The 22,341-nt window shown below is 51.1% G+C and overlaps 6 protein-coding genes across 6 annotated transcripts; 3 read left to right on the plus strand and 3 right to left on the minus strand.

The window, feature by feature from the left end:
* Window positions 1–1,407: 1,407 nt before the first annotated feature.
* On the plus strand, window positions 1,408–3,529 carry BO87DRAFT_369492 (ferric reductase family protein; the record flags this gene model as incomplete). Its single annotated transcript, XM_025621982.1, has 6 exons — window positions 1,408–2,026; window positions 2,077–2,141; window positions 2,200–2,385; window positions 2,469–2,877; window positions 2,923–3,084; window positions 3,138–3,529. The coding sequence occupies 6 exons, from the start codon at window positions 1,408–1,410 to the stop codon at window positions 3,527–3,529; spliced, it is 1,833 nt and encodes a 610-aa protein (XP_025474720.1).
* A 162-nt stretch (window positions 3,530–3,691) lies between these two features.
* On the minus strand, window positions 3,692–4,832 carry BO87DRAFT_449161 (D-mandelate dehydrogenase-like dehydrogenase; the record flags this gene model as incomplete). Its single annotated transcript, XM_025628341.1, has 2 exons — window positions 4,505–4,832; window positions 3,692–4,422 (listed from the first exon to the last, which is right to left on the minus strand). The coding sequence occupies exons 1-2, from the start codon at window positions 4,815–4,817 to the stop codon at window positions 3,692–3,694; spliced, it is 1,044 nt and encodes a 347-aa protein (XP_025474721.1). The 5' UTR covers window positions 4,818–4,832.
* A 221-nt stretch (window positions 4,833–5,053) lies between these two features.
* Window positions 5,054–13,541, minus strand: BO87DRAFT_449168 (type I polyketide synthase; the record flags this gene model as incomplete). Its single annotated transcript, XM_025628342.1, has 15 exons — window positions 5,054–5,881; window positions 5,949–6,269; window positions 6,317–8,076; window positions 8,123–8,211; window positions 8,265–8,326; window positions 8,373–8,708; window positions 8,770–8,986; window positions 9,074–11,119; window positions 11,181–11,340; window positions 11,391–11,511; window positions 11,560–12,093; window positions 12,143–12,302; window positions 12,352–12,436; window positions 12,492–12,840; window positions 12,906–13,541. The coding sequence occupies 15 exons, from the start codon at window positions 13,539–13,541 to the stop codon at window positions 5,054–5,056; spliced, it is 7,704 nt and encodes a 2,567-aa protein (XP_025474722.1).
* Window positions 13,542–13,725: 184 nt separating this feature from the next.
* On the plus strand, window positions 13,726–17,595 carry BO87DRAFT_410706 (uncharacterized protein; the record flags this gene model as incomplete). Its single annotated transcript, XM_025626362.1, has 8 exons — window positions 13,726–13,851; window positions 14,317–14,413; window positions 14,473–14,887; window positions 15,723–15,980; window positions 16,040–16,246; window positions 16,311–16,670; window positions 16,776–17,143; window positions 17,219–17,595. 8 exons carry the CDS (start codon window positions 13,726–13,728, stop codon window positions 17,578–17,580), a joined length of 2,193 nt encoding a protein of 730 aa, XP_025474723.1. The 3' UTR covers window positions 17,581–17,595.
* A 263-nt stretch (window positions 17,596–17,858) lies between these two features.
* On the minus strand, window positions 17,859–18,713 carry BO87DRAFT_419833 (putative EF-hand calcium-binding domain protein; the record flags this gene model as incomplete). Its single annotated transcript, XM_025626966.1, has 2 exons — window positions 17,859–18,586; window positions 18,650–18,713. 2 exons carry the CDS (start codon window positions 18,711–18,713, stop codon window positions 17,859–17,861), a joined length of 792 nt encoding a protein of 263 aa, XP_025474724.1.
* Window positions 18,714–19,849: 1,136 nt separating this feature from the next.
* Window positions 19,850–21,271, plus strand: BO87DRAFT_345217 (putative exosome complex subunit Rrp46). Its single transcript, XM_025620853.1, has 2 exons — window positions 19,850–20,297; window positions 20,389–21,271. The coding sequence occupies exons 1-2, from the start codon at window positions 19,962–19,964 to the stop codon at window positions 20,800–20,802; spliced, it is 750 nt and encodes a 249-aa protein (XP_025474725.1). The 5' UTR covers window positions 19,850–19,961; the 3' UTR covers window positions 20,803–21,271.
* The last annotated feature ends 1,070 nt before the right edge of the window (window positions 21,272–22,341 follow it).

Genomic DNA, 22,341 nt, shown 5'->3' on the forward strand with positions numbered 1-22,341 from the left:
GGCGTGCACCCCTGGTCCCGTGCTTGATCCAGCCTTGTAAATATGCCAGAGATGCAATTCACGACTGCATTGCGCCGCGTCTTCACCTCATTACGTCGCATGTTGCCTGAAAATGGTCGAGCGGCAGATGTTGGATGTAATTCATAGCAGGTGACAGTTGACCTGGCTAGAACAAAAAATCTCATGGTATGGTGGAAAAGATGGTGGCATTGGAATGGTCGATGGGGGCCTCGACAAGCCTCAGTGATGAGCTAATCAGGTACTTTCGGCGGAAGCCCTGAGTGAGTGAGACAGTCCCAAGCTTGCGCCGTTGCAACCGGCCCAAGTCGAGCTTCAATGCCCGATGGTTATCTGTCGGGATGCAACCATTATCCCGGGTTCCCCAGGCATTCAAGCGATCATAGATTCCCGTCCCTCCTTGTCAATCGTGCTCTCCATGGGGATCCAGCCAGTCCATGACGTCAGTTCTATTGACTGCGTCGATATGGGAAGGATGGAATTGAACATGTCTCTGTCAAGCATGGCCAGCCACTCAGCATGCAGATGTGTTTTAGATGCATTCGACAACAGAGTCTCTGTTAGTTGCGCGAGTAACGTATTCCTGGATACTCTACTCGGTGCATTAATTGAGCTGCTCAACTCCTCTCATTTTAGGCTGGGAGCGAACACCACCCAGGCCAGAAGCTTACATCACCACCAAGTCATGTATTTGTAAACCAGTTAGAAAGACGGGCGAATGCAACAATCTGCTCTCCACAGGATGATGATTGGAGACTATTCGGGTCTGTGGACGCTGCAGCTACATCCACCTTCTTTCCGTTTCCGGCGATGCCATTCCATTGCATGGCAGACCAACAATTGATTGGCCACACGCTGAAGAAAGCTTAACGGGAGCCAAATCTGAAAGACCCGCTTTTCCTTGGCCATTATACTCGAGATCGAAGCTTGCCATGCTGGCTAGAGGAGCTCTTGTGCCTGTTTCCCACTGAGATAGACAATTTCCAGGCACGCTTCCGCGGACCCTCCCAGCCCCCAACTCTTCTAGGTTGCAATCGTCTGATACATGTGGAAGCTGAGATGTAGTGTCTGGATGCGCCAAAATCCTGAGAGCACGACACACTGGAGATCTGCCGGCCCAATCCAAGATGGCCTCTGAAGCCCCGATCCGGTTACATGACGGCATCGAAGAGATACTCGGGAGTCGCTTCGGGACGCCACGATCGGAACCATATGTATAGTAACCCAACTTGTCATATATGTAGCTGGAGAATACCCTGTTGGTGTGACTCGGTCTCTTCCATTCCCACCTTCTGGAAACGTGCGCCTCCGTTGACCCGACATAGATATCAACACTGAATCTAGCCCGACACTTTTCGCCTACGCAGATAGCCTCAAGGCAAAGACATCATGGGGGTAGATCATCTACAGCCCGGGGAGGCCCGACAGATAGACTACCATCCACCGATGAATGTAGTGTTGGCCACGCCCATGTTCATTCTCGCTGGTGCATTGTTCGTTCTGTTTGTTGGCCGTACGCTAATACGACTTTACCACCGCCGGCGTTTACGCGAAATTCTACGAACAGATAAACAGGGTCGATTCAAACGAAGGAGCACCATCTCGACCAGTCTATACAAGCATGTATTCCATGCGCCAATCCTATCCATACGCCATAGTCGCTACTTGAAACTCGGCAACAACATCCACATGGGCATCCTTCCGCTGCGATTTGAAGCAGCTTTGCTAGCCGTCTACATAGCAGTCAATATTGTATTCTTTTTTGTCATGGTTGACTGGTGGAAAGACTGGGACGAAGTGATCTTCGAGTTTCAATATTCGGCAGGTAGTATGGCAGTCTTGAACCTGCCCGGGCTGGTTTTGGCAGCAGGCCGCAATAACCCTTTGGTACCTCTTCTGGGCATCAAGTTCGATTGCTTCAATCTCATGCACCGTTGGGTTGGACGGACCATCATTTTCTCGGGGCTTGTCCATATGATTGCTGCTGTTAGAATGAAAGTGTTCGAAGGTAAGTATGGTTGTGCGATTGGGCGAAATAGAAAAGCTGACGGTCGACAGAGGGCGGCTTGGTCGCGGCCACACATCTCATCTGGAATACTAAATTCTTCATCTGCGGCTTGGTTGTATGTTTTATCGTTGCAATAGGCTGAGGCCGATCGCTGATAGCTTCGATGAATGCAGGCCATCTTTGCGTTCACGACGATCCTATTCCAGTCCTTGTCGCCAGTCAGACATGCATTCTATGAAGCATTCCTTCACTCCCATATCGCTTTGGCCATTATGGCATTCGTGGGATTATGGTACCACCTTGAAGGCATGTCGCATCAATATGCCATGCTGGTTACAGTGGTCCTCTGGGGCTTCGATGTAAGCATTCTGTCCCTTCAGAGGGATGGGAGATAGTCCATTCCACGTGTCAAATTTCATCGAGTATGGCTAATAGCATTCAGAGAGCAACCCGACTGGCATGTGTTATCTGGCGCAATATTGGCACGCGATGCTCCAAGGCAACCGTGGAGATGCTCCCTGGCGATGTGGCGCGCGTGAATGTTACTGTGGCACGGCCATGGAGATTCAAAGCTGGCCAATATGCGTACCTGTATATGCCATCAGTGGGTTTGTGGACTTCCCATCCATTCTCGGTAGCCTGGACATCGAAAGACGGAGCAAGTGTGATTGATAAGGATGCCACCAACTCCTCCAACGACTCCCTCGATCGTGCAGTAGGAGGGCCCCAGGAGACGACAGTATCTTTCCTGGTCAAAGGACGCGATGGACTCACTAGTAAGCTGGTACGAAAGGCGGGCAACTCGCCCGAGCGGACATTTAATGCGATCACCCTTGCAGAAGGGCCTTACGGTAAGCCTTCCCATGCATAGCTCAGACAGTATCTGACAAGAACAGGGGGCCTGGAGTCGCTTGATTCATATGGATCGGTGCTTCTGGTCGCGGGCGGCATTGGTATCACGCACCCGATCGCCTACCTCCTCGAGATCGTGAACGGGTTCGCATCCCGGTCAACTGCTGTCCGACGAGTGACCCTCGTCTGGGTTGTCCGCAGCTTAGGTGGGTCGACCAGCAGGACTTTGTTCAAGCAGCCATAACTTACCCCTTGTTAGACCACTTGTCCTGGATTCAGCCCTGGATGGTATCCCTATTCAGCAACCCAGCCCTGCAAGGGCCGAACGTGCCAAAACAGGAATCATACTTTGAATTCCCCGAGCTCGCCCTGTCCATCCAGATCTACCTCAGCACTCGCGACAGCAGCCCCGAAGATTTCTCCCCGGAGTCACCATGGGCCATTTCCGCCCCAACAGGAGTGGCGATAAGTATCAACACCGGCAGGCCATCCTTCCGGGACACTCTGGATGTCGAGATGGCGCACCAGGTCGGCGCAATGGCTGTGAGTGTTTGCGGACCTGGCGAGATGGGCGACGATGTGCGTCAGGTAGTGAGGGCGAAGCAAGGGAACAAGAAGGTGGACTTTTACGAGGAGACATTTTCATGGTAGTTAACTTACTGACTTTTGTGTTTGCTTACCCTTCACCAAGTCTGATACTTCAATATTCCGGTTTCTTTCTAAATACTGTACCCGAGACTGATACACATAATATACTATTCTATCCCAACCAATCACTAATATACCCTCCCCATACTACAAACCCTAACCCCATCACAACTTACTCCCCCTAATCAAATGCGCATTAACCGGCGTAACCGCCCTCCCCCTAACCAAAAACCCCTCAATATTCTCCATCGCCAACCTCTCAAACCCAACATGCGTATCCACCGTCCCCCCCGCATTATGACTCATCATCATAACCCTCGAATTGCCCGCCAACCTGGGATGCACAAACGGTTCATTCGCATGAACATCCATCCCCACCCCACTCAACCTCCCACTCTCAACCGCCTCCACCAACGCCTCCTCATCCACAAGCCCCCCCCTAGCCACATTCACAAACCGACTCCCCCGCTTCATCTTCCCAAACATCTCCCGATCCATCAACACCCTCCCTGCAAACGGCGTCGCCACAACCACACAATCCACCTTCCCCAACATCTCCTCTAGACTCTTTACATACTCCGCCCCGACTTCTGCCTCAACCCGCTGCTCCTTCCGGATAATATCATGGTAGAGAATCTTCATCCCAAACGCAGCGTGCACCTTCCTTGCAATCGTATACCCGATCTGCCCGAGCCCGATGATCCCCAGGACCTGCGTGCTGGGGTTCCGTGCCGTTAGGGGTGAGTTCGTATGTGCATCGAGGAACTGTGTCGAGTTGATGCTGTGGGCTGCGGAATGGGACCAGCGGAGGTTCCGGAATACGCTCAGGATGAGGAGGAGGGCCATGTCCGCGACGGATTCGGAGGATGCGGCGGCGCCGTTGCAGTAGAGGATTCCTGTATCATTATCAAAGTTGTATTAGTATATCTGGTAGGAACGAAAGGGGGCAGGGAGGGTATGGGGGAAGGATGGGCATACCATATCTAGCAAAAACATCTACATCTACCCAATCGTAGCCTGCACCCGCCGAAGCAACAATCTTAACCGACGAGGGCAGCAACGAGATCAGTTCCTCGTCCCAGCGGCCCATTTCGCCGCCGGTGTTCCAGAAGGGTCGGAAGATGGCGTCGAAGTCGCCCCAGCGGCGCTCTTTTAGGGCTTGTTTGAAGGCATCGCGGGCGCGTTCTTCGGTGCTGGGACGGATGATTTCGAATTGCGAGGCGAAGCGGGCGTAGATGTCGTGGTTGTATTTGATCGGGTCGCCGATGTGGAGGACTCTTGGTTTGGACATGGTGAAATATATGGAGTATGAGGTGGGTATATGGAGAGAGAAAGAGGGATGGAAGGAAAGCTGGGGGATATAGGTGATCCATTCAGGGCTACTTCTATACTGGCGGTATGTATATACTGGATGACTTCCCAAAACGGAAACTCAATATCCGTCAATTGCCGTCGGGGCAAAGCCCGATGCAGAAATCCGAGAGTTGAATACCCGACTATTCTATTCCTGCAGTGCAACCGTCCCGATCATCGTCGGTATTCGCTCTTCCCCACTGCCAACGTTACCACCGATGCAAGACTCGCACCACCCAGAATGTCAAACATGGCCAGGTCCGCCCGCAGCTCGCGCGCAAACCAATTCCGCAGCTCCACCCCCGCCAGTGAGTCCACTCCGTATTGGTGAATGGGCTTGTCCGTGTCGATCTCATCCACTGGCGTCGACATCATAATGGAGAGCTTCTCCCGTGTTGCGCGCATGGCGATCGCCGTGGCCTCCTCTGTTGATGACGCCCCCGCAAAAAGGGCTGCCAGGTTGGAGGAGTCTTCGGAGTTTCCTCTACTCTCTGTGCTGCCGTCGGTCAGTGATAAATGTCGGAAGAGTGGGCGGTCTAGCCATTCCGCTTTGTTCGTTTTCAGTTTCTGTCTGCTGGGTGTGATGCCCACGACCACTTGGCTTTCCTGCATAGAGATCGGGCCTTGAGTGGGGTCGCAGTACATATCTAGTAGGGCGTGTAGATGGGATTCTTGTATTTCGTTAAGGACCGTCTTAGAGAGGAATAGCTCTCGACTCTCGGGGTTCTCTTTGAGGTATCCTGCAGTTAGGAAGAGTCCTAGGTCGAGTGAGACCGCCTTTTCACCTATTCCGACGCGGTATCTCGCTAGTCCGTCCTCGAATGTGTTGCCTGCGGCGTAGCCAGAGTCACTGACTACTCCCATGATGCCCGAGACGGAGGACATGAGAACAAAAAAGTCCATGCCTCGTGGGAGGAGCTCGTGGAGGTACCATGATCCCTGGACCTTGGGGGATGTGGTCTCTTTCCAGGATTGGTAGGATAAGCTTTCGAAGTTATGAGCCTATACATTGCAGAGAGTCAGTTATGGTGCGTTGTTTGGGGCAAGGCTTGTTACTGGGAGGGCTTACGCGAATGACCATTGATGCCTGCACACAGCCCTTAATCGGAGGCATCAGCTGGCTGCAGACCTCGAGAACTGTCTTAAGTAGTTCTCTGTTTGTGATATCACATGCAGGAGTAATGACTTGTACGCCTCGCGCGTGTAGCTCTTCAACCAAGCTCCTGGCATGCAGGCTTGCCGGACCAGAGCGCGAGAGCAGTATCAAATTGCGTGCTCCTCGCTCAACAAGCCAACGAGAAACGCTTCGACCAAGGCCGCCCAGGCCACCCGCAACAACATATGTGGCATCTGACTTGAATGTGTATGTAGGCTTCGTGTCAAGAACAGTCTGTTTGGATTAGCGTATGCTGTTTCTACCTTAATCGTCTGACTTACCATTACTTCGTCCGTGTCCCTCATCTCCAACACAGTCTTGCCCGAGTTCTTGCCAGTCTGCATCTGCCTGAAAGCTTGTTCAATATCTGCAATACCTCGGACCTGCAGAGGATGAACAAGGTCTAATTTGCCTTCTTCAAGCAGGGATAATGCTGTCTCCAAAGCTGCTCTGATGATATGCGGCCTGTCGATCGACATCCCAGCAAGGTCAGTAGCCGTGAAGCTCACATTCCGCTCAAACTGGAGCATTGGCAGTTTGGAGTTCGACAGGATATCGTTTTTGCCGATCTCCACAAACCGACCATACGGTGCAATGCATTCCCACGAGGCAATAAGCCCGTCACCTGAAAGCGAATTCAAAACAACATCTACACCTCTGTCGGCAGTCAACCGACGGATCCCCTTCGCGAATAGTGTGTTCCGGCTAGAGAAAATATGCTCCGTTGGGATGTTATACCGGTCCATCAGAAGCTGCCGCTTCTCTTCAGTTGAAACTGTTGCAAAGACCGTCGCTCCTAGGTATTGCGCAACCAGTATAGCAGCCTGTCCTGTACCTCCTGCCCCAGAGTGAATCAGTATGGATTCTCCTGCTTGAAGCGCTGCTATCTTGGTAAGACTTATCCACGCCGTTGCATAAGCTACAGGGATAGCAGCAGCCGTCGTGAACGGCATCTTCTCGTCCCTGATCCCAACGATGGGCATGTCCTCTCGTAAAGTAACATAATTAGCATAGCGGCAGGCATGGAAGGCGACAACTCTATCACCGGGCCGGAACTTCTGGCATTGATCTCCAACCTGGACAACTTCACCAGCAAATTCTGCCCCGAGGGTATCACTCTCCAACCTTCCCAGTGCAACAAGCACGTCGCGGAAATTCAAACCAGCGGCTTTGACCTTGATTCGTATGTCCTTTGGGCCAAGTGGCTTTTCCAGGGACCTGTCCTCGATGAAATGCAGCGTGTTCAGGAGACCAGGTGATCCTATGTTCAGTCTCAACGATGGCCCTGAACCATACGGTAGCAGCTCCTCGTGCTGTGGAAGAGCCTTTCTGGCTACCTCTTGGGACAGTGACCTAGCATCTACTAGGCGACCGATGTGAAGTATTCCATCTATTTCCGTGTTTTCTGTGTCTGCACCCCTTTCAACATCACCCATAACAGACAAGACTAGCTTGCAAATCTGCGCCGCTTTGTGCTCCCTTGAGGAGTGACGCTCCAGACTCAGGTTTGTCAGTCGAGCCCGGTACATCTCCCCACTAAGAGCCCTAAACAGCCCGTCGAGTAGTCGGTACTTGGGATGAGGCTGCCGCCCTCCGCCCTCATCAACCCAGATGAGGCTCTTGGTGGAAGCTACCAGCGCCTGCAAGCTTTCATACTCCGAGCTATCCATGTCGCATACAAAAGGGGTTGTCGCTTCCAGAAGGCTGATGTCTAACAAGTTCGCCGATAGCTCTCGCTGTGCGATGTCGGTCATGGATGTTAGGGTGATCCTTGAAATACTAAGCTGCTGGAGCCGATCAGATATCGCCGCAGCCAGGTCAGCCTGTGTCTGGTCTTCCGGATTGATGATAATGTTCACTGCCGTGATATCGGTAGGGACTGGAGCTACGGCTGTTGACACAATCATGCTTCCTTCACGGCAAACATCGGCCTCGTAATCATCGACTACAACATCGCATCCTGAGAAGCCTGTCTCCTTTAGGAGCTCTCCCCACTTCTCGGAACTGATGCAGGGACCTGTCTGGCGGTATGTTTCCGTACCTAGTATGGTCAGTGGGGATCAGCACGCGAGCAAAGAATGACGTACTTCTCCACCATCCATCAAGCAAACCAAAGATAAGATTGAGCCTGAGCGGGTGAAGGTGAGTGATTTCGAACAGTAGAAGCTTTCCACCCCTAGACCCATATCAGCAGGTATTCCTTTCTTAGGTAAAGACAAATTCACGTACTTCTTCAATAGTTTCCGCACATTACTCAAGCTAACAACCAAATCCTTCGTGGCATGTATTACCTAGGAACGTTAGCGAGAACCCATACCTGTCCGCACTCTATCTTACCATGAATGCTACGACCATATCGTAAGTGCCACACTCAAACCCCTGTATTTCAGGATCCTTTTCAATATCAAGAATCTTGAATCGCATACGCTGGCCTTCTGCTGCAAACATTTCCTGTGCTCCCGGGAAAAAGGAGCTCGAGATATCAGTAAAGTCCCACTGACTGTAACGACGCAGATTTGGGTCCGCTGGAGAGTCCGTGCTCAACGCCCTGATGCAGGAGTCAGTCATGGCTCCTGTGCCAGCTCCCACTTCTAGGATTTTCATCCGTGGGTTTTTATGTCCCAGTGCGCCGATGACCCTATCCAGCCGTGATTTTATTGAGTCGGCGCAAAGCTATATATGTTAACGTGGTAATAATACCAGACCACATCCATTTAATTTCAGACTTGCTTACCATTTCGCGATACACATCCGAGAGCAGATTGTTACCGAACAGATGGGAAAGCGGATCGTTCACGAAACCAGCCAGATTTCGGCATAAGGTACTCGTTAACTGACCCCTTTTACTGCCACCCTCAATTCGTTTATGTAGCTTGCTGACATAGTCATCGTCATGCATGCGATCTAACCATTGCTTGGAGCTGAATTCGGATAAACCCTGATCAAGTGTTCTTTTGACTTCGAGGGCCCAGTCGATGTATTTGTTCAAGTGAGGTGGCATGTTGTCTCTTTCCTCTTCGCGGAACGAGGCTGCATACCTGCTCACGCAGGTTGCTGCAAGAAAGTCAAGCTCAGTGTAGTACTCCACTGGCTCTTTGACCTGCGATTCGTGGACCCCATAAAGGCTCTGGGCCTCTTCACTTGTCAAGAGGTCAATGTCAGGTTTATGTGCTATGTAGTGGCATAGGTTGTCCGTCATGAATTGGTCCGAGACAGGGGTCGTCCCTCCGCCGGCAATGGCCGTCACCTTTAAGCCTTCAAGATTCAGTAGTGCTTTAGAGACTTCCACGTCTACTGCTGTCATTGAATAACTTTTATATCCTACAACAGATTGACTGAAAGTAGCACAAACCCTGACAGCATCTGCGAATGGATGGCTGAGACCACCTGAGTTGGTCAACCAGAGCCGATCAATCCGCACAGGTACAGCCACATTGGTCGCAGTCTGGCCCATGGTTGATTCCAGCCCGGCTGCCATCTGAATGATGGCGTCCAGTGTTGTAGGATGTATAGTATGAGTCGGGTAAACGCCGGTAGGCTGGAATGTCCGGATGTCTGTGACGAGCGCCTTGCAGTCCGACTCACTGTAACTGAGACTTTGAATCGCGGCAAATTCAGGCCCGTACTGATATCCACAGCTGTTGAGATGCTTATAGAAAGACTTTGCATCAACAGTCGAAGTACTTGAGCGTACCGCACTGTTGTAGGTCTCAAGAAGATGATTTTCCCATTCTCTTTCTTCCCTAACGTCAGCATCAAAGCTTGAGCTTCGGCTCTCATACAGAGCTTGGATAGACCCTGTGCTGTTTTCCACCCAGTTCCCATTGTCGTATGCATATATGCGCCATTCAAACCATCCGGTGGCGTCAGACCTCCCCTCTTTCGTGCGTTTGAGGTGAACATTGACTTCGATTCCTTCTGCGTGCGTAGGGATCTGCAGGGCAGTAGAGAATACGGCATCCCGTATATTGAAGCCAGTAAGGAGTCGGTCCGAATCAGCCAGTTGTTTGATGGCTTCGATTGCCATGACCAGCATACCGGCACCTGGATATAGAATAGTGCCATTGATCTTATGATCCTGCACCCAGGGGATATCCGATACGCGGATGATGTTCCTCCAAGTGGCCTCCATTGGGTTTCCATTAGGCTCCGGGGCACCGAGAAGCTCTAGGTAGCCATAACGACGGAATCTGTATCCCTCGCTCAATCGGGTTTCATGCCAGTAAGATGTAGAGTGATTGAAGGGATATTCGGGCAGATCAACTAGCACACGCGGTCCTCGTCGAGCCTTCGCATCGCCATCTCCGTTGACCGCTGTCAATTTGATCGGATATCCACTGCAGTGGAGGCGACCTGCAGCTTCCATGGCGCATTCCAGAGCAGAACGGTTGCGTACCAGGAAAGGGACGTATGAAACTTTGTCGCTCTTTCCCAAGACGCTGACAATATCCCGACACGGCCCCTGCAGTGCACAATGTGGCCCAATTTCTAGGAGGTGATCAATCTTGACAGCATGGCGGTGACTTCCATCGATTTTCTTGTACTTCTCACCAGATTGGGAGCATAGATAGCTTACTGCATCATGGAACAGCGCCGGTGAGATCATGTTATTGACCCAATACTCCGGTTCCATAGGCCGCTCGCTTGAGATCAATGTCCCTGTGACGGAGGACACCATAGATGGCCGCCTTCGCTTTCTATTGCGCGGTGCCTCCAGGCCCCCAAGGGCTGTCACATATGCATCAGAAATCTCCCGCATCTGGAACGAGTGGTAAGCGACGTTGACCGCCAGCTTGCGTGAAAATACGCCGTCTCGATTTAGCAGGCCATGCAGTGCGTCAATCTGCTCCAGTTTCCCGGATAATGTGACACTCCGAGGACTATTGACGCAAGCGATAACAACTTCCGGACCATCAGACTGGAACTCAAGTGTGTCCAGGTACTTCTGCACGTTCTCCTTAGACAGACCTACAGCAAGCATAGCTCCTTTCATGCTGCTAGATCTTCCTAGGACTCCTGCTAGAGAACCCCTGAAGTATGCAACCTTTAGCGCAGACCATTTCGTTAACGCTCCGGAAGAGTATCTGTAGTTGCAAGAAGGCTTAGTAAGATGTAATGAGCGTTAAAGCACTAGGGAGGACTTACGCCGCGGCAATCTCACCAGAGGAATGGCCAACCACTGCAGCAGGTGAAATACCCCAGCTTTCAAGAAGATCTACCAAAGCAATTTGTAGTGCCGTGCATAGTGGCTGGCCATAAGTTGGATCATTCACATTCGAATCCAGCCCTGATTTTTGTAGTTCCTCTATCGCATAAAGGTCAGAGAGATGCAACATATATAGTCAGTATACTCACCCAAAATATCCCAAGAACATCCAAGCTCTTTGAGATACGCGCTTAATTCGGTAAGGGTCCTTGAGAAAACTTCATAATGACCTATAAGCTCCCGACCCATTGCGTACCATTGAGCGCCTTGCTGTTCAATGTCAGCATGCCATAGAGCCATTTCTTTGATGATCCTTACGCCAGTGAAGACAAATGCAAGGTGTGGTGAATCAACGCTTTGGGTAGCGGGGGAAAACTGGTTGGTCAGATCTTGTAGAAGTACCCCTGGTTTAGCAACAACGAACGACCTCCAGGCCCAGTGGCTTCGCCTGCCACATAAGGTATGTGCTAAATCCCTCAGGTACTCTTCTGGCTCCTCAACTGATAAACTTGCGAGATACGTGCTCCAGCTCTCGGCAAGACGTTTTATGCCTGCTTGGTCTGCGGCTGACCAGACTAGCAGCTTCGGAACTGTTTTGCAGGCAATTGTGGAGTCGTTGAACTTGTCTACACCATTAGTACTGTGGTGACCATTTACTTGTGGTATACCATTGATCTGCCCCAGTGCAGGCACTATTACAGTCTGGTGGCCAACACTCTCGGAGCCACTCAGTCGGAGGCAATTGTAAGCATCGTCAAGCACAATATGGCTATTGGCACCACCAAAGCCGAATGAGCTCACGGATGCTCGCCGTAGTCCAGTAGTAGGCCATACAATGGCGCTTTTTACTATCTACCGTGGCCATTAGCATCAAAGCCATTATAGACGTTGGTACCCTTACATTCAGCCTTAGATAATCTTCATCAATCTGGGGGTTTGTGTTCTGCAGATTGCTGCTATTCGGTGGAATAACACCTTTCTCTAACACAAGGACTGCTTTTATAAAGCCAGCAATCCCGCTGGCCCCTTCCAAATGGCCGATGTTGGATTTCACAGAACCACTATAATCCAATTAGCCACCTTCATGTTGTTCTCAGCTCCGGTACATACACATATAGGGGCGTTTCCTCTGATCGATATGAGCGAAATGCCGTACCAATAGCTCGAGCCTCGATCGGGTCTCCGATGGGTGTTCCTGGCAGAAGCTAAACAGCTGGTTTGCTTCTACGATGGGTGGAGTGTGTTCTTACCCGTTCCATGTGCTTCAAAATATCTAGTGACCCCCATGTCCAGACCAGCCTTTTGATAGGTATCCCGGATCAAACGAGCCTGCGCGTCCTTGCTCGGCTGCAGAATTCCAGGCGTCTTTCCATCCTGATTCGAGCTGGACGATCGAATGACAGCCCTCACGGTGTCTCCATCGGCTATAGCGTCATCAAGCCGCTTGATGACCACAGCACCGACACCTTCTCCTCTGGCATATCCATTGGCTCTCTTATCGAAGCTATAAGAGTGGCTATCTCTCGATAACAGCCCAAGATTGTCTAGGCCAATGGTCATCTCTGGAGCCAGGATTATATTACAGCCAATGGCGACGCCCTGTCAATCCCAAATTAGCAAGTCTATACTAGGCCAGCGATCAAGAGGGAGAGGGATTAAAGAACCATTGCAGCATCTCCGCCCCATATAGATTGACAGGCGAGATCCACCGCCATCAGACTGCTTGAGCACGCGGTATCAACAGTCGCGCTAGGACCTAAGAAGTCATAGAACCAGCTGATGCGATTTGCGATCATATTCCGACCAGTTCCTGCCGTGGCATTCTTAGGCACATTGAGCGGATCCTTAATCTGCAGCATATGGTAATCGCTACAAAAGGAGCCCGCGAAGACGCTGGTCTTCGAGCCTGCAACTTGCTCGATCGGAAGCCCGGCATTCTCCAGCGCACGGTAGACTGTCTCTAACGCAAGGCGCTGTTGGGGATCCATAGCCTTCGCATCGGCATCAGTGATCCCAAAGAAGGGGGCGTCGAGAAGACCAAGGTCCTCCTTCATGAAGTGTGCTCCTCGGCATGTGACGCTGTGGAGTCGGCCTCGTTCAGCGTCGTGATGGGCATCGATGTTCATTCTATTGGTGGGAAACTCTGTCGAGACACATCGGCCTTCAATCAGCATATTCCAAAATGCTTCCGGGGATGTCGCATCTTGTGGAAATTTTAACGACATCCCAACAACGGCCAGAGGGGCGAGGATGTTCTCCCCGGGGGCATCGTGGACTCTGCTTTCTGAAAAGGACACCATAATAACGATATACTAAATGTCGCCTAGATGAATAAATGCCGACAGGGCATGTCTGGTATACAATATATGACTATATTTGAGTAACGGAGGACCTGGTAAGATAGGCTTTTATGAGGAATTTATTTATTCAGTAAGCTCTAAAACCTTGAGCTCGGGATTTACTTACTCAAATGGCCTTTTCCCAATGAACATCACAGATCACCGCCGTGAGCAAGGCCAGAAGATGGCTATTGATTATCTAGCTCCCAGGGCGAAGTTATTAGCCCCGCCATCGATGCTCTTGGCCGGAAGCCAGCGTGCCAGTGTGCCAGTGAGGTCTGACAAATGGCCGTGCATTCCTGCATAGCCTGAAGACCATTCATCAAAAAGCAATATGTTGGTGGAACATTATTGGAACTGGTCAGGTCCTAAAATATGATAGGAGTACTAGGTTCATGCAGCTAAGTGTTAGTCTGAAATCTTGCTCACAGAGGAATGTGTGTAACCCTCCGTAGAATGCCAGACACCCAAACCCGCGGGGATAAATGGATGTGCCAGTCCAGTTGCTCAAGGTAAAGACCCTCAACATTATTAACATTGTCTTAGACCATCCAGAATGCGCATTCTCTGGTAATGTTGCTGTGGAACCTGCTGTCAGCTTTACTTCTTTGATGCTGACCTCTCGATAGTCTACATGGGGCGGGTACCAATTCTCGAGTGAGCATTAACCCTAGATAGCGACATCAGCTTCATGCGATCTTCTGGACTGACTAACTGATACTCTTCAACATAAAAGATATTCGAGATCCAGACGGCTGCCATTCGGTATGAACTGGGCGATAATCACATCTATGATTTTGTTGAAGGAACCATTCCTTCCAAGATGCAGCCAGGTACCGTAGCCGGAGAACGGACCCCTCGCGAACTAGTCGGCTAAATGCAGGAGGCACAGGTATTGACGTGGTGGCTTGGAAGGATGAACCAGTGTACGCCTACTTCGATGAGCACAACCCCCAAACTGGGTTTGCGGCTTATCACTATTTGGAAGAGTACCTTCTTGAAGAGGGGCCCTATGACGGGGTCATCGCATTCAGCCAAGCAGGCACGATGATCCTCACGTACCTGATTCATCTTGCCAAGCAAGATCCCCGGGCTGAGATGCCATTCAAGTTTGCAATCATCCTTTCGATCACTCACCCCCCTCTTGATTACGAAGCTCTTCAGGAAGGTCGTGTGATGACTGTTGATCTTGAAGCTACCAAAGGCATTATTCCAATCCCAACGGCCCACATTTGGGGCTCACTAGACGAGCCAGCCAGCCGGGTAGCCACGTCAAATAGTGTCTGCAAGGCTGAGGTGAGATGGGTGTATGTTCATAGTCGAGGGCACGAAGTTCCCGGCGGAGGGTCAATGGAAGATGTGACCCAAGCTGTCAATATTATTCGCAGGGCAGTTGAGACGGCATCCACTTATTGATGCCCCCTAAGGGGCAGCGCTATGTTGATCTCCACACTATATAGTTAATCGATGGGGACGGGAATGTAGGAGTTCATAACATTGGACAAAGCAACCTTTCAGGGTTCTTCGCGTTTGTTCCACACACCACTCAACTACCTTTTAGTTCCTTGATTAGCCACATACCCTGTAGTTCCGCCGGCTGGGGAGCAGCCAAGTATTGCGTATTGCATTGGTGGCTGAACTCGATCAACATAGCTACGAAGATGCCCTTCTCCGTATGAAATTCCCAAAAAGAAAGCCAGTCCTGCGGATCTCCTCTAGCCCTTCATCGACGGGGTTCGAAGAATAATTGAATTGGGGCCGGAGGTACAAACGCATCTGACGGTAAGTCACACATCCACTATTGATCGCATCAAGACAGATCAGTTTTGGCGTCTCTCTAGTCGATTGAGTGGGGCTCACTTCACTCCGAACTCCGAACCATGGGCAGTTTTGAGTTGCATGGCTCGAGAACCGAGTTGATAGATCTACCAGTAGTGACCCCAGAGTCATTATTGTCAAGGCCCAAAGCTACTCACAAAAACAATCTCAACCATTCGGTAGTTGAGCCTCAGAGTCAGAATTCCCGACCGGAATATCTACACGGGCTTCGACTATGGATTGTAGGGGTCAGGTAAGCGAACGCAATCATTTCTCCGACCGGAATTGGTAGAATGCATCCTAAGTCAGATTATCGCCCGATAGTGTCGCACTGGGTCTCTTCTTAGCCACCGCTGAGATTACAGTCATCAGCACATCGCTTGTCACCATCAACGAACACCTTCAAGGAGGTGATCAAAGCACTTGGGTCATCACATCATACCTCCTAACCTACACCGGATTCCTCGCGCCTTGGTCTAAATGTGCGGTTGCTTTTGGTTTCAAGCCAACCTTGTTGAGCAGTCTGCTCCTATTCATTGCTTTTTCCGGGGGCTGTGGTGCCGCACAAAGCATCGACCAACTGTAAGCCAGCTTCGGCGATCCTGATTCGAGGGCATCGAACCTTGCTGACAAAACGGAAGCATTATCTGCCGCACTTTTCAAGGGATCGGTGGCTCCGGACTTTTCGCGCTTGGACTATATACCCTACTGCGCATTGTGCCTCCGAACAGATTTGAGGTTGCCAATGCCGTGGCGTCCTGCGTTCTGACTTTCGCCCTTATCTTAGGATCGCTGATCGGAGGTGGCATTAGCAGCTCCAGTTCGTGGCGCTGGGTTTTTCTCTTCAAGTAAGATTATAGCAGACTAGACTCCTTCCTGTTGTGTCGCTCTTTTCCTAATCCTTGTCTCTAGCGTGCCTGCGGGAGGATGGGCGTGGATTATGCTCTGCCTGTCCTTTCCGAAGAACCTTCCTCGAGGATTAACAAGTCGTTCTGCGCAGAGCAAATTGCATCAATATCTAACCCAGGCGGACCTGTTAGGATATCTGCTCCTTCTGGGATTTTCCCTGCTGCTAGTGGCTGCCTTGGAGGAAGCCAACGTTCGATATGCCTGGTCATCGGGGATCATTGTCGGTTGTTTAACCGGTTCGGGTGTCCTTCTGGTGGCCTTTCTGGCCTGGGAGTGGATCCTCAGTGGCCGGAAGCACGTGCGCATAGAGCCAATGCTGCCATGGCGGTTGTTCAAAAGCAGGGTGGTGTTGGGAATCATCATGTTAGTGGATACTTCCCCTCTCCGTCCCGTAACAGCCATCTAGGAGTAGTCTAGTGGTCGTTATCTTTGCTCAACATGGACGTGGAAGCTCTGACGGTCACGCAGTGGCTTCTTCTCGACCGGGCCTGCAATCACTATCCTATACATCGAGCTTCCCCAGAAATTCCAAACGGTCAACAACTTCACTCCCATAGAGGCGGGCCTCAGAGTTCTTGCCTTTGGGGTGGGATCGCCTGCGGGGGCATTCTGCTGCAGCGTCCTCGCCGGTCGCTTGAGAACCCCGTTTGTGCATCTGACACTAGCTGGGTCCGTGCTGCAGATAGTGGGGGCCTTTCTGCTGTCTTCCGTGCCTCCCACGGTGAACGCCTGGCCGGGTGAGTATGGATACATGGTTGTGACTGGTCTGGGCACCGGGATATCCATCGCGGCCCTGTATATGGCGGTTCCCTTGGTGGTCAGACATCGTGAACAAGGTCAGTCCGATACAATAAGGGGATCCAGTTCTAATGCTTCACTTTCTCGACCAACTTCAACTGACATCCTTTTAGCCATTGTAATGGGCTTGACCCTCCAGGCACGCATGTTGGGTGCCTCATTAGGCATCGCTATTGTGAATAGCATTTTGACCAATTATGTCAAGGGGCATCTCGCGCCCGCTGAGGCTGCTGCAGACCCGAATCACCTCACGGTATTGCCGATGAGTGTCCAGGAAGCGATCCGGACCGCGTATGCACATGGCTATAATCGTCAGATGTACGCAGTAGGGGCTTGCGGCGTGGTCCAACTGTTCGGTGTTGCACTGATGTGGAAGAAAGACCAAGTCCGCTTCAATCCTCAAGCGAAGACAACTTGGGTGTATGATCACGAGACCGATCAGAACTCTGGAAACTTGAACGGTTCGGTAAGTTAGGTGTTAGTAGTAAAGAAAGGGGAATTTCCAACGAAAGAAAATAAAAAAAAAAGGATGCAGTATATATGAGATAATTCAATCGCTAGACCGAGTAGTTCATTACTCAAAATTATTTCGCATGCGCCTGTTGCTGTTTAGACATCTATACTCCCCATACATTGGCCCACATGTTGCCGAACGCAAGATAGTGTATTCAGATAAATTAGGAGAAAATCTATAGCAGTTTATATGGAAAAGTGATCACCGAGAGGGAATCGTCGACAGTTAGCGCAGGTTGTTTACTCATCAATCACCGCGGCCTCACGCAGTGCCCATCTCACCAGCTCGGCCATACCAGTAGTTACCTCGTTCGTACGAGGGATTTCGTGTCCTCCGCCATGATTATACATTCTCCTCTTGGTTGCATTACACGCTTGGGATAACTGAATGCCAGCTGACCATCGCGGGTCCTTATCACCGTATATATGCACCGTCGGGATGTCGATCTGGACATTTGAAGGCGCAATTTCCTTCCGGATATCCGCTTCAGACGCACTAATCCCCTTCTTTCCCTGCCAACGCATCGAGCCCTGCGACAAGATCGCCGAAGAGTCCGCCTGCGCTGCCAGTGCCTTCCGAGTCACAATATCCTTGTCCCAGACCTCGGGGGCAATCTTATACCCCACCTTTTCCAACACGCGTAGTGGCACTCCGGCACATATGAAGATGGCAGCTTTGAAGGGCAAGGGCTGATTTGGCTCTTCGAGCAAATGAAGAAGGGCGGTAGATGATCCGACAGCGCATCCCTGCGAAAACATCATGAGGGCATCGTACGGGCCATTGGTTCTTAGGTAGTTCACGAGCCAGTCGCGACTGTGGAAGACGGCTTCGATATTGTCTTGCTCCCAGAAGGAGTAGTAAGGGGGTGGGTAGAAGAGGTCGATCCCTGGAGCCGGATCGGAGGAGTAAAACCCATCGACAAATTCAAAGTCGATGTGTAGGTCAGATAATCGAGCGCGCAGCGCAGCTAAGGAGAACAAGCCAAGTTAGCTAAGAGGTGACTAAACTGAGGAGTGGTCGTAGAACCAACACGTTTGAGACTTGAAGATTGCACCACTGGTGCCTTTGCCGTGGAGGCAGAGTATACGGGGCATGATTGCAGGATTTCTTAGAGGTGATTCTTGGAGGAGGAGGAGGAGATGTCAGAAGATGAACTCCAAGGAGGAATAACATGCAGCGTTAGTAGGAAGACCGCCCCCACTACAGGTGCAGATGCCAGCATAGCAAGTCCCAGTGGGCACCGCGGGCTTTTAAAAGCAAGGCATGCTGATGCTAAATGCCACCCCTGGTACCGTCGGACCCGGAGTATCTATCTCTGGGAGGTCGGGTTATATGATCTCGGCACCCAAAAAGTGTGGGATATAATACATGTTATAATCTTGAATACAGTCAGTGCCCCCGGAGAAGTGATGATCCCAGATCCACTGCGGGGGCAATACCAGAGAAGTTCCTTTGGACTCTCATGGCCTGCGATTCGGGCTATCCTTGTCGGAACAGTAGACTGCCAAAGAGCATGCCAGCCATCGGTGTGTAACAGCGATACAACACGGAAGTTATTCGTTAATCCCATCCCGCCCCTTGCCTCATATCGTATTCCTCGGCGATGGTTAATCACCGAAACCACGATAGCATCCTCCATGGAAGTGTGTCAAAATTGAGCCACTACTTGAACTCTTCGGCGAAAAGCCCTCGGTCGCACACACTCCGGCTTTTGAGTCGGCATCCGAAGCAATCCTTCCGGCTGACGGAGTGGGTTAAACAACGATCAAACAGCAATCTCGTTGATAAACTTCGATAAAAGTAAAATTCTAGAAAATGGCAAGTTGAATCAGTACCTGAAGTTGCTCATTTTACATATCTTAAACGTCCTGGTCAACCTCGTTGGTAAAGGTGGTAAGTCACTGGTCGGATGTCGATGGGTTATTGTTTCTATGCAAGATCGAGGGTTCGAGGGGAAGACCGGATCATTCAATCTGCAATGTATAAATGATAAGAAGCGCAGGGAGCGAGAATCATATGCGACTAGATGAGGAATTCCAAGTGAGGCCATGGAAGCCTTGAATGCACATTCATAGAAGGGAGGTGTACAACTGTTTAGGTTCATCGGTTGTATAGAATGAAGTGAGTGAGCAGGGAAAGGCTCCACCAATCACAAGCTGGCCCGCACTCGGCAGGCTCCGCGGCCAAAAATTTCCAAGGCGACCTTGGAAGCTCTTGGGGTCCAGAGCATCACCTCTGCTCATCAGGTTGCGAGATACTACTAACCAGCTATCCCCCATTTATCCATTCATTATTTTTCCATTTGAGTCCTTTTCAACTGTTTCTATACATTGCGCGTCATCATGGTCGGCCCAACCGCAACTCTGACCCCTCTTGCTCGCGCTGATGGCTCGGCTTCCTATCTGTGTCCCTCCACTGGATCCAATATCCTGGGCTCTGTCAATGCCCCCGTCGAGCTTCCCGGACGCCGAGATGCCTTGAAGCCCGAAGAAGCGACCGTGGAAGTATTTGTTAAGCCGGGCACTGCGCCTGCTGGTGTGAGCGAACGGTACGTCGAGGGAATTATCAAGGGAGTCCTCGGAAGATTGATCTTGGGACGCGAGAGGGGCTACCCTCGGCGTGGTGTCGTGGTCACGCTAGCCATCGTCGGAGGTGGGAGTGTAGGAAGAGGAGAACCGGTACGTGTTTTATGGACTGGCGAAATGTGGACAACTTCTGTCCAGCTGGCGGCGCTTGGCGACTAACTCATTATCTTAAAATCTATAACAGTATCTGACTCTTCTGCCCGCGCTACTTCATACCGCCCTTCTTGCCTTGCTATCGGCCGCTGTTCCCTTATCCATGACCTTCTCTGCGACTGTTCTGGCTGTCGATGCATCAGGTGAAATCACCCGGGAGCCGTCGACCCAACAGGCAGCCACCGCCAAATCCCTCCACGCCCTGGCCTTCTCGTCCAAGGGCCATCTGCTGCTGAATGAGAGTTCAGGGGCTTTTGACTTTGAGACGTGGGAGAAGGTCCACCAGCGCGCGTCAGCGATCTGTCACGGCACACCGGCTGTTGGCACTGATGGAGACATTGCCATGGTGGAGGATGTAGATGGCCAGCCCCTGGAGGGGATCATGCGCGAGTCTATTGAGGATCAGGTCCACCGCGACTACGCCTGGAAGATTGATGCTGCTTGATTACCCCGCGGATACCACGGCAGCTAAGTAAATCCAGTCGCGACGGGCGCTTACAGCCAGCGAGCGGTCGCTCCCATGAATTGTCGTCCCTTCTGTCGCCAGTATTCTTAGGTGGCTTGTACACATACCCCTTGCACACGAAGGAAGCTTTTCACACAGCACGCGGGCCCATGTGCACGAACGAGACTTTCTGGGCGAGTGTAAAAGGATTGTCATCGACGATATCCTACTGGCTGATAGACAGGCTAAGAGGATGGCAGGGGAGGATTATGTCGCAGGAACCGACGAGCCATCTAAACAGGATCACGGCGAGGGACGTGCGTGAAAGGAGCCAACCACCTCCATTAGTTAGATGTCTCGGAAGAGTTACATTCTCAGCGATAAGGCAAAGCGAACCCCCCAGCTCCAGCCACATGGGGAGTGCTGCAATATACCGGATATTAATAGAAAGTGATCATTCTAGTCCTAGAGAGCTACTTAAGAAGTATGTGTGTGGAGTTGGCAAAAATTCAGGGATCCGTGGGATGAAGACGAATTACTAGTGGAATTGAGTAGTACTACTGTAGGCCATCCCATCCCTGCGTTCTGCAACGTGTAATAATGGCTTGTAATCTATGAAGACGAGAGAGACATCCAGTGAAAGGGAGAGCGACCGAGGCATGCGCCGACCGGCACAGCTGAATGGAATAGAGTAGTAGCTGAAAGAATCTGATGGATCAATCAAATGCCGCAAGTACATTGCACAGTATGATGCTCCCTTGCACCTGGGAAAGGGAAGGGAAGGTTCTTCAATGTGTGTGATATGTGTGATCGGCCTCTTCAGGCAATAGGGGGGTGGGTGGAACAAGAAAGGGAAGGGATGGGAGGGGATGAATGAATGAATTCACCCGGTAAATAATCATGACAATACGGGCAAGAGCAGTTGCATACTTTACCCACACTAGACTAACTCCAGTAGGACTGACCATGCATCCTCTCTCCATCTCCATCCCCCCCTACCTTTTTGATTGACTTAACTGTACACCATGGAAGGAATCCCACATTACTTTTTCCGTCAGCCTCGGAAATCACCCACGTCATTTCCGACAGCTATTTACTACTACTGTCTCTTTATATTCGGTGCGTGTTCCATGGCCTTTGGGAATTCGGGTGAGTTTACTGATTGGGTAGTAGTGAGTTTACGGTACATTCAATGGTTTCTGTGAGGCCCGCGGAGTGTCTGTTGCGGAGTTAACTGCCACCCGCACTGGAATCCCCCCCGGCTTCAATGATGACAGTCACCCGCTCTGACTCTCATTATTAAGGATGTGGAAGCCTATCGAAGTTCGACCAGCAGACTAGACTACCGATGCCATTGGATGCGACCAGAGGAAAGTGTTTAACCTGACCAATGGTCAGGGCCGCCATGAACCTTGAAGTGGATTACACTGGATAAGGCGCCCGCCCAAACCCCGTTACTTCCGAGTTCGTTACTTCCCATTATTATTATTATTATTTTCCCCCCCCCCGGCGTTTTTCCATTCCGTCTCCAGCATATTC

This window comes from Aspergillus neoniger, assembly GCF_003184625.1.
Source record: "Aspergillus neoniger CBS 115656 unplaced genomic scaffold BO87scaffold_52, whole genome shotgun sequence".
In the NCBI taxonomy this organism is placed as follows: domain Eukaryota; kingdom Fungi; phylum Ascomycota; class Eurotiomycetes; order Eurotiales; family Aspergillaceae; genus Aspergillus; species Aspergillus neoniger.

Bases quoted from the DNA above. Each gene is read 5' to 3' on its own strand.
- BO87DRAFT_345217 (XM_025620853.1), top strand. From the start codon at position 19,962: ATGGTCGGCCCAACCGCAACTCTGACCCCTCTTGCTCGCGCTGATGGC. The intron at 20,298-20,388 runs GTACGTGTTTTA...AATCTATAACAG, and splicing joins GTGTAGGAAGAGGAGAACCG to TATCTGACTCTTCTGCCCGC.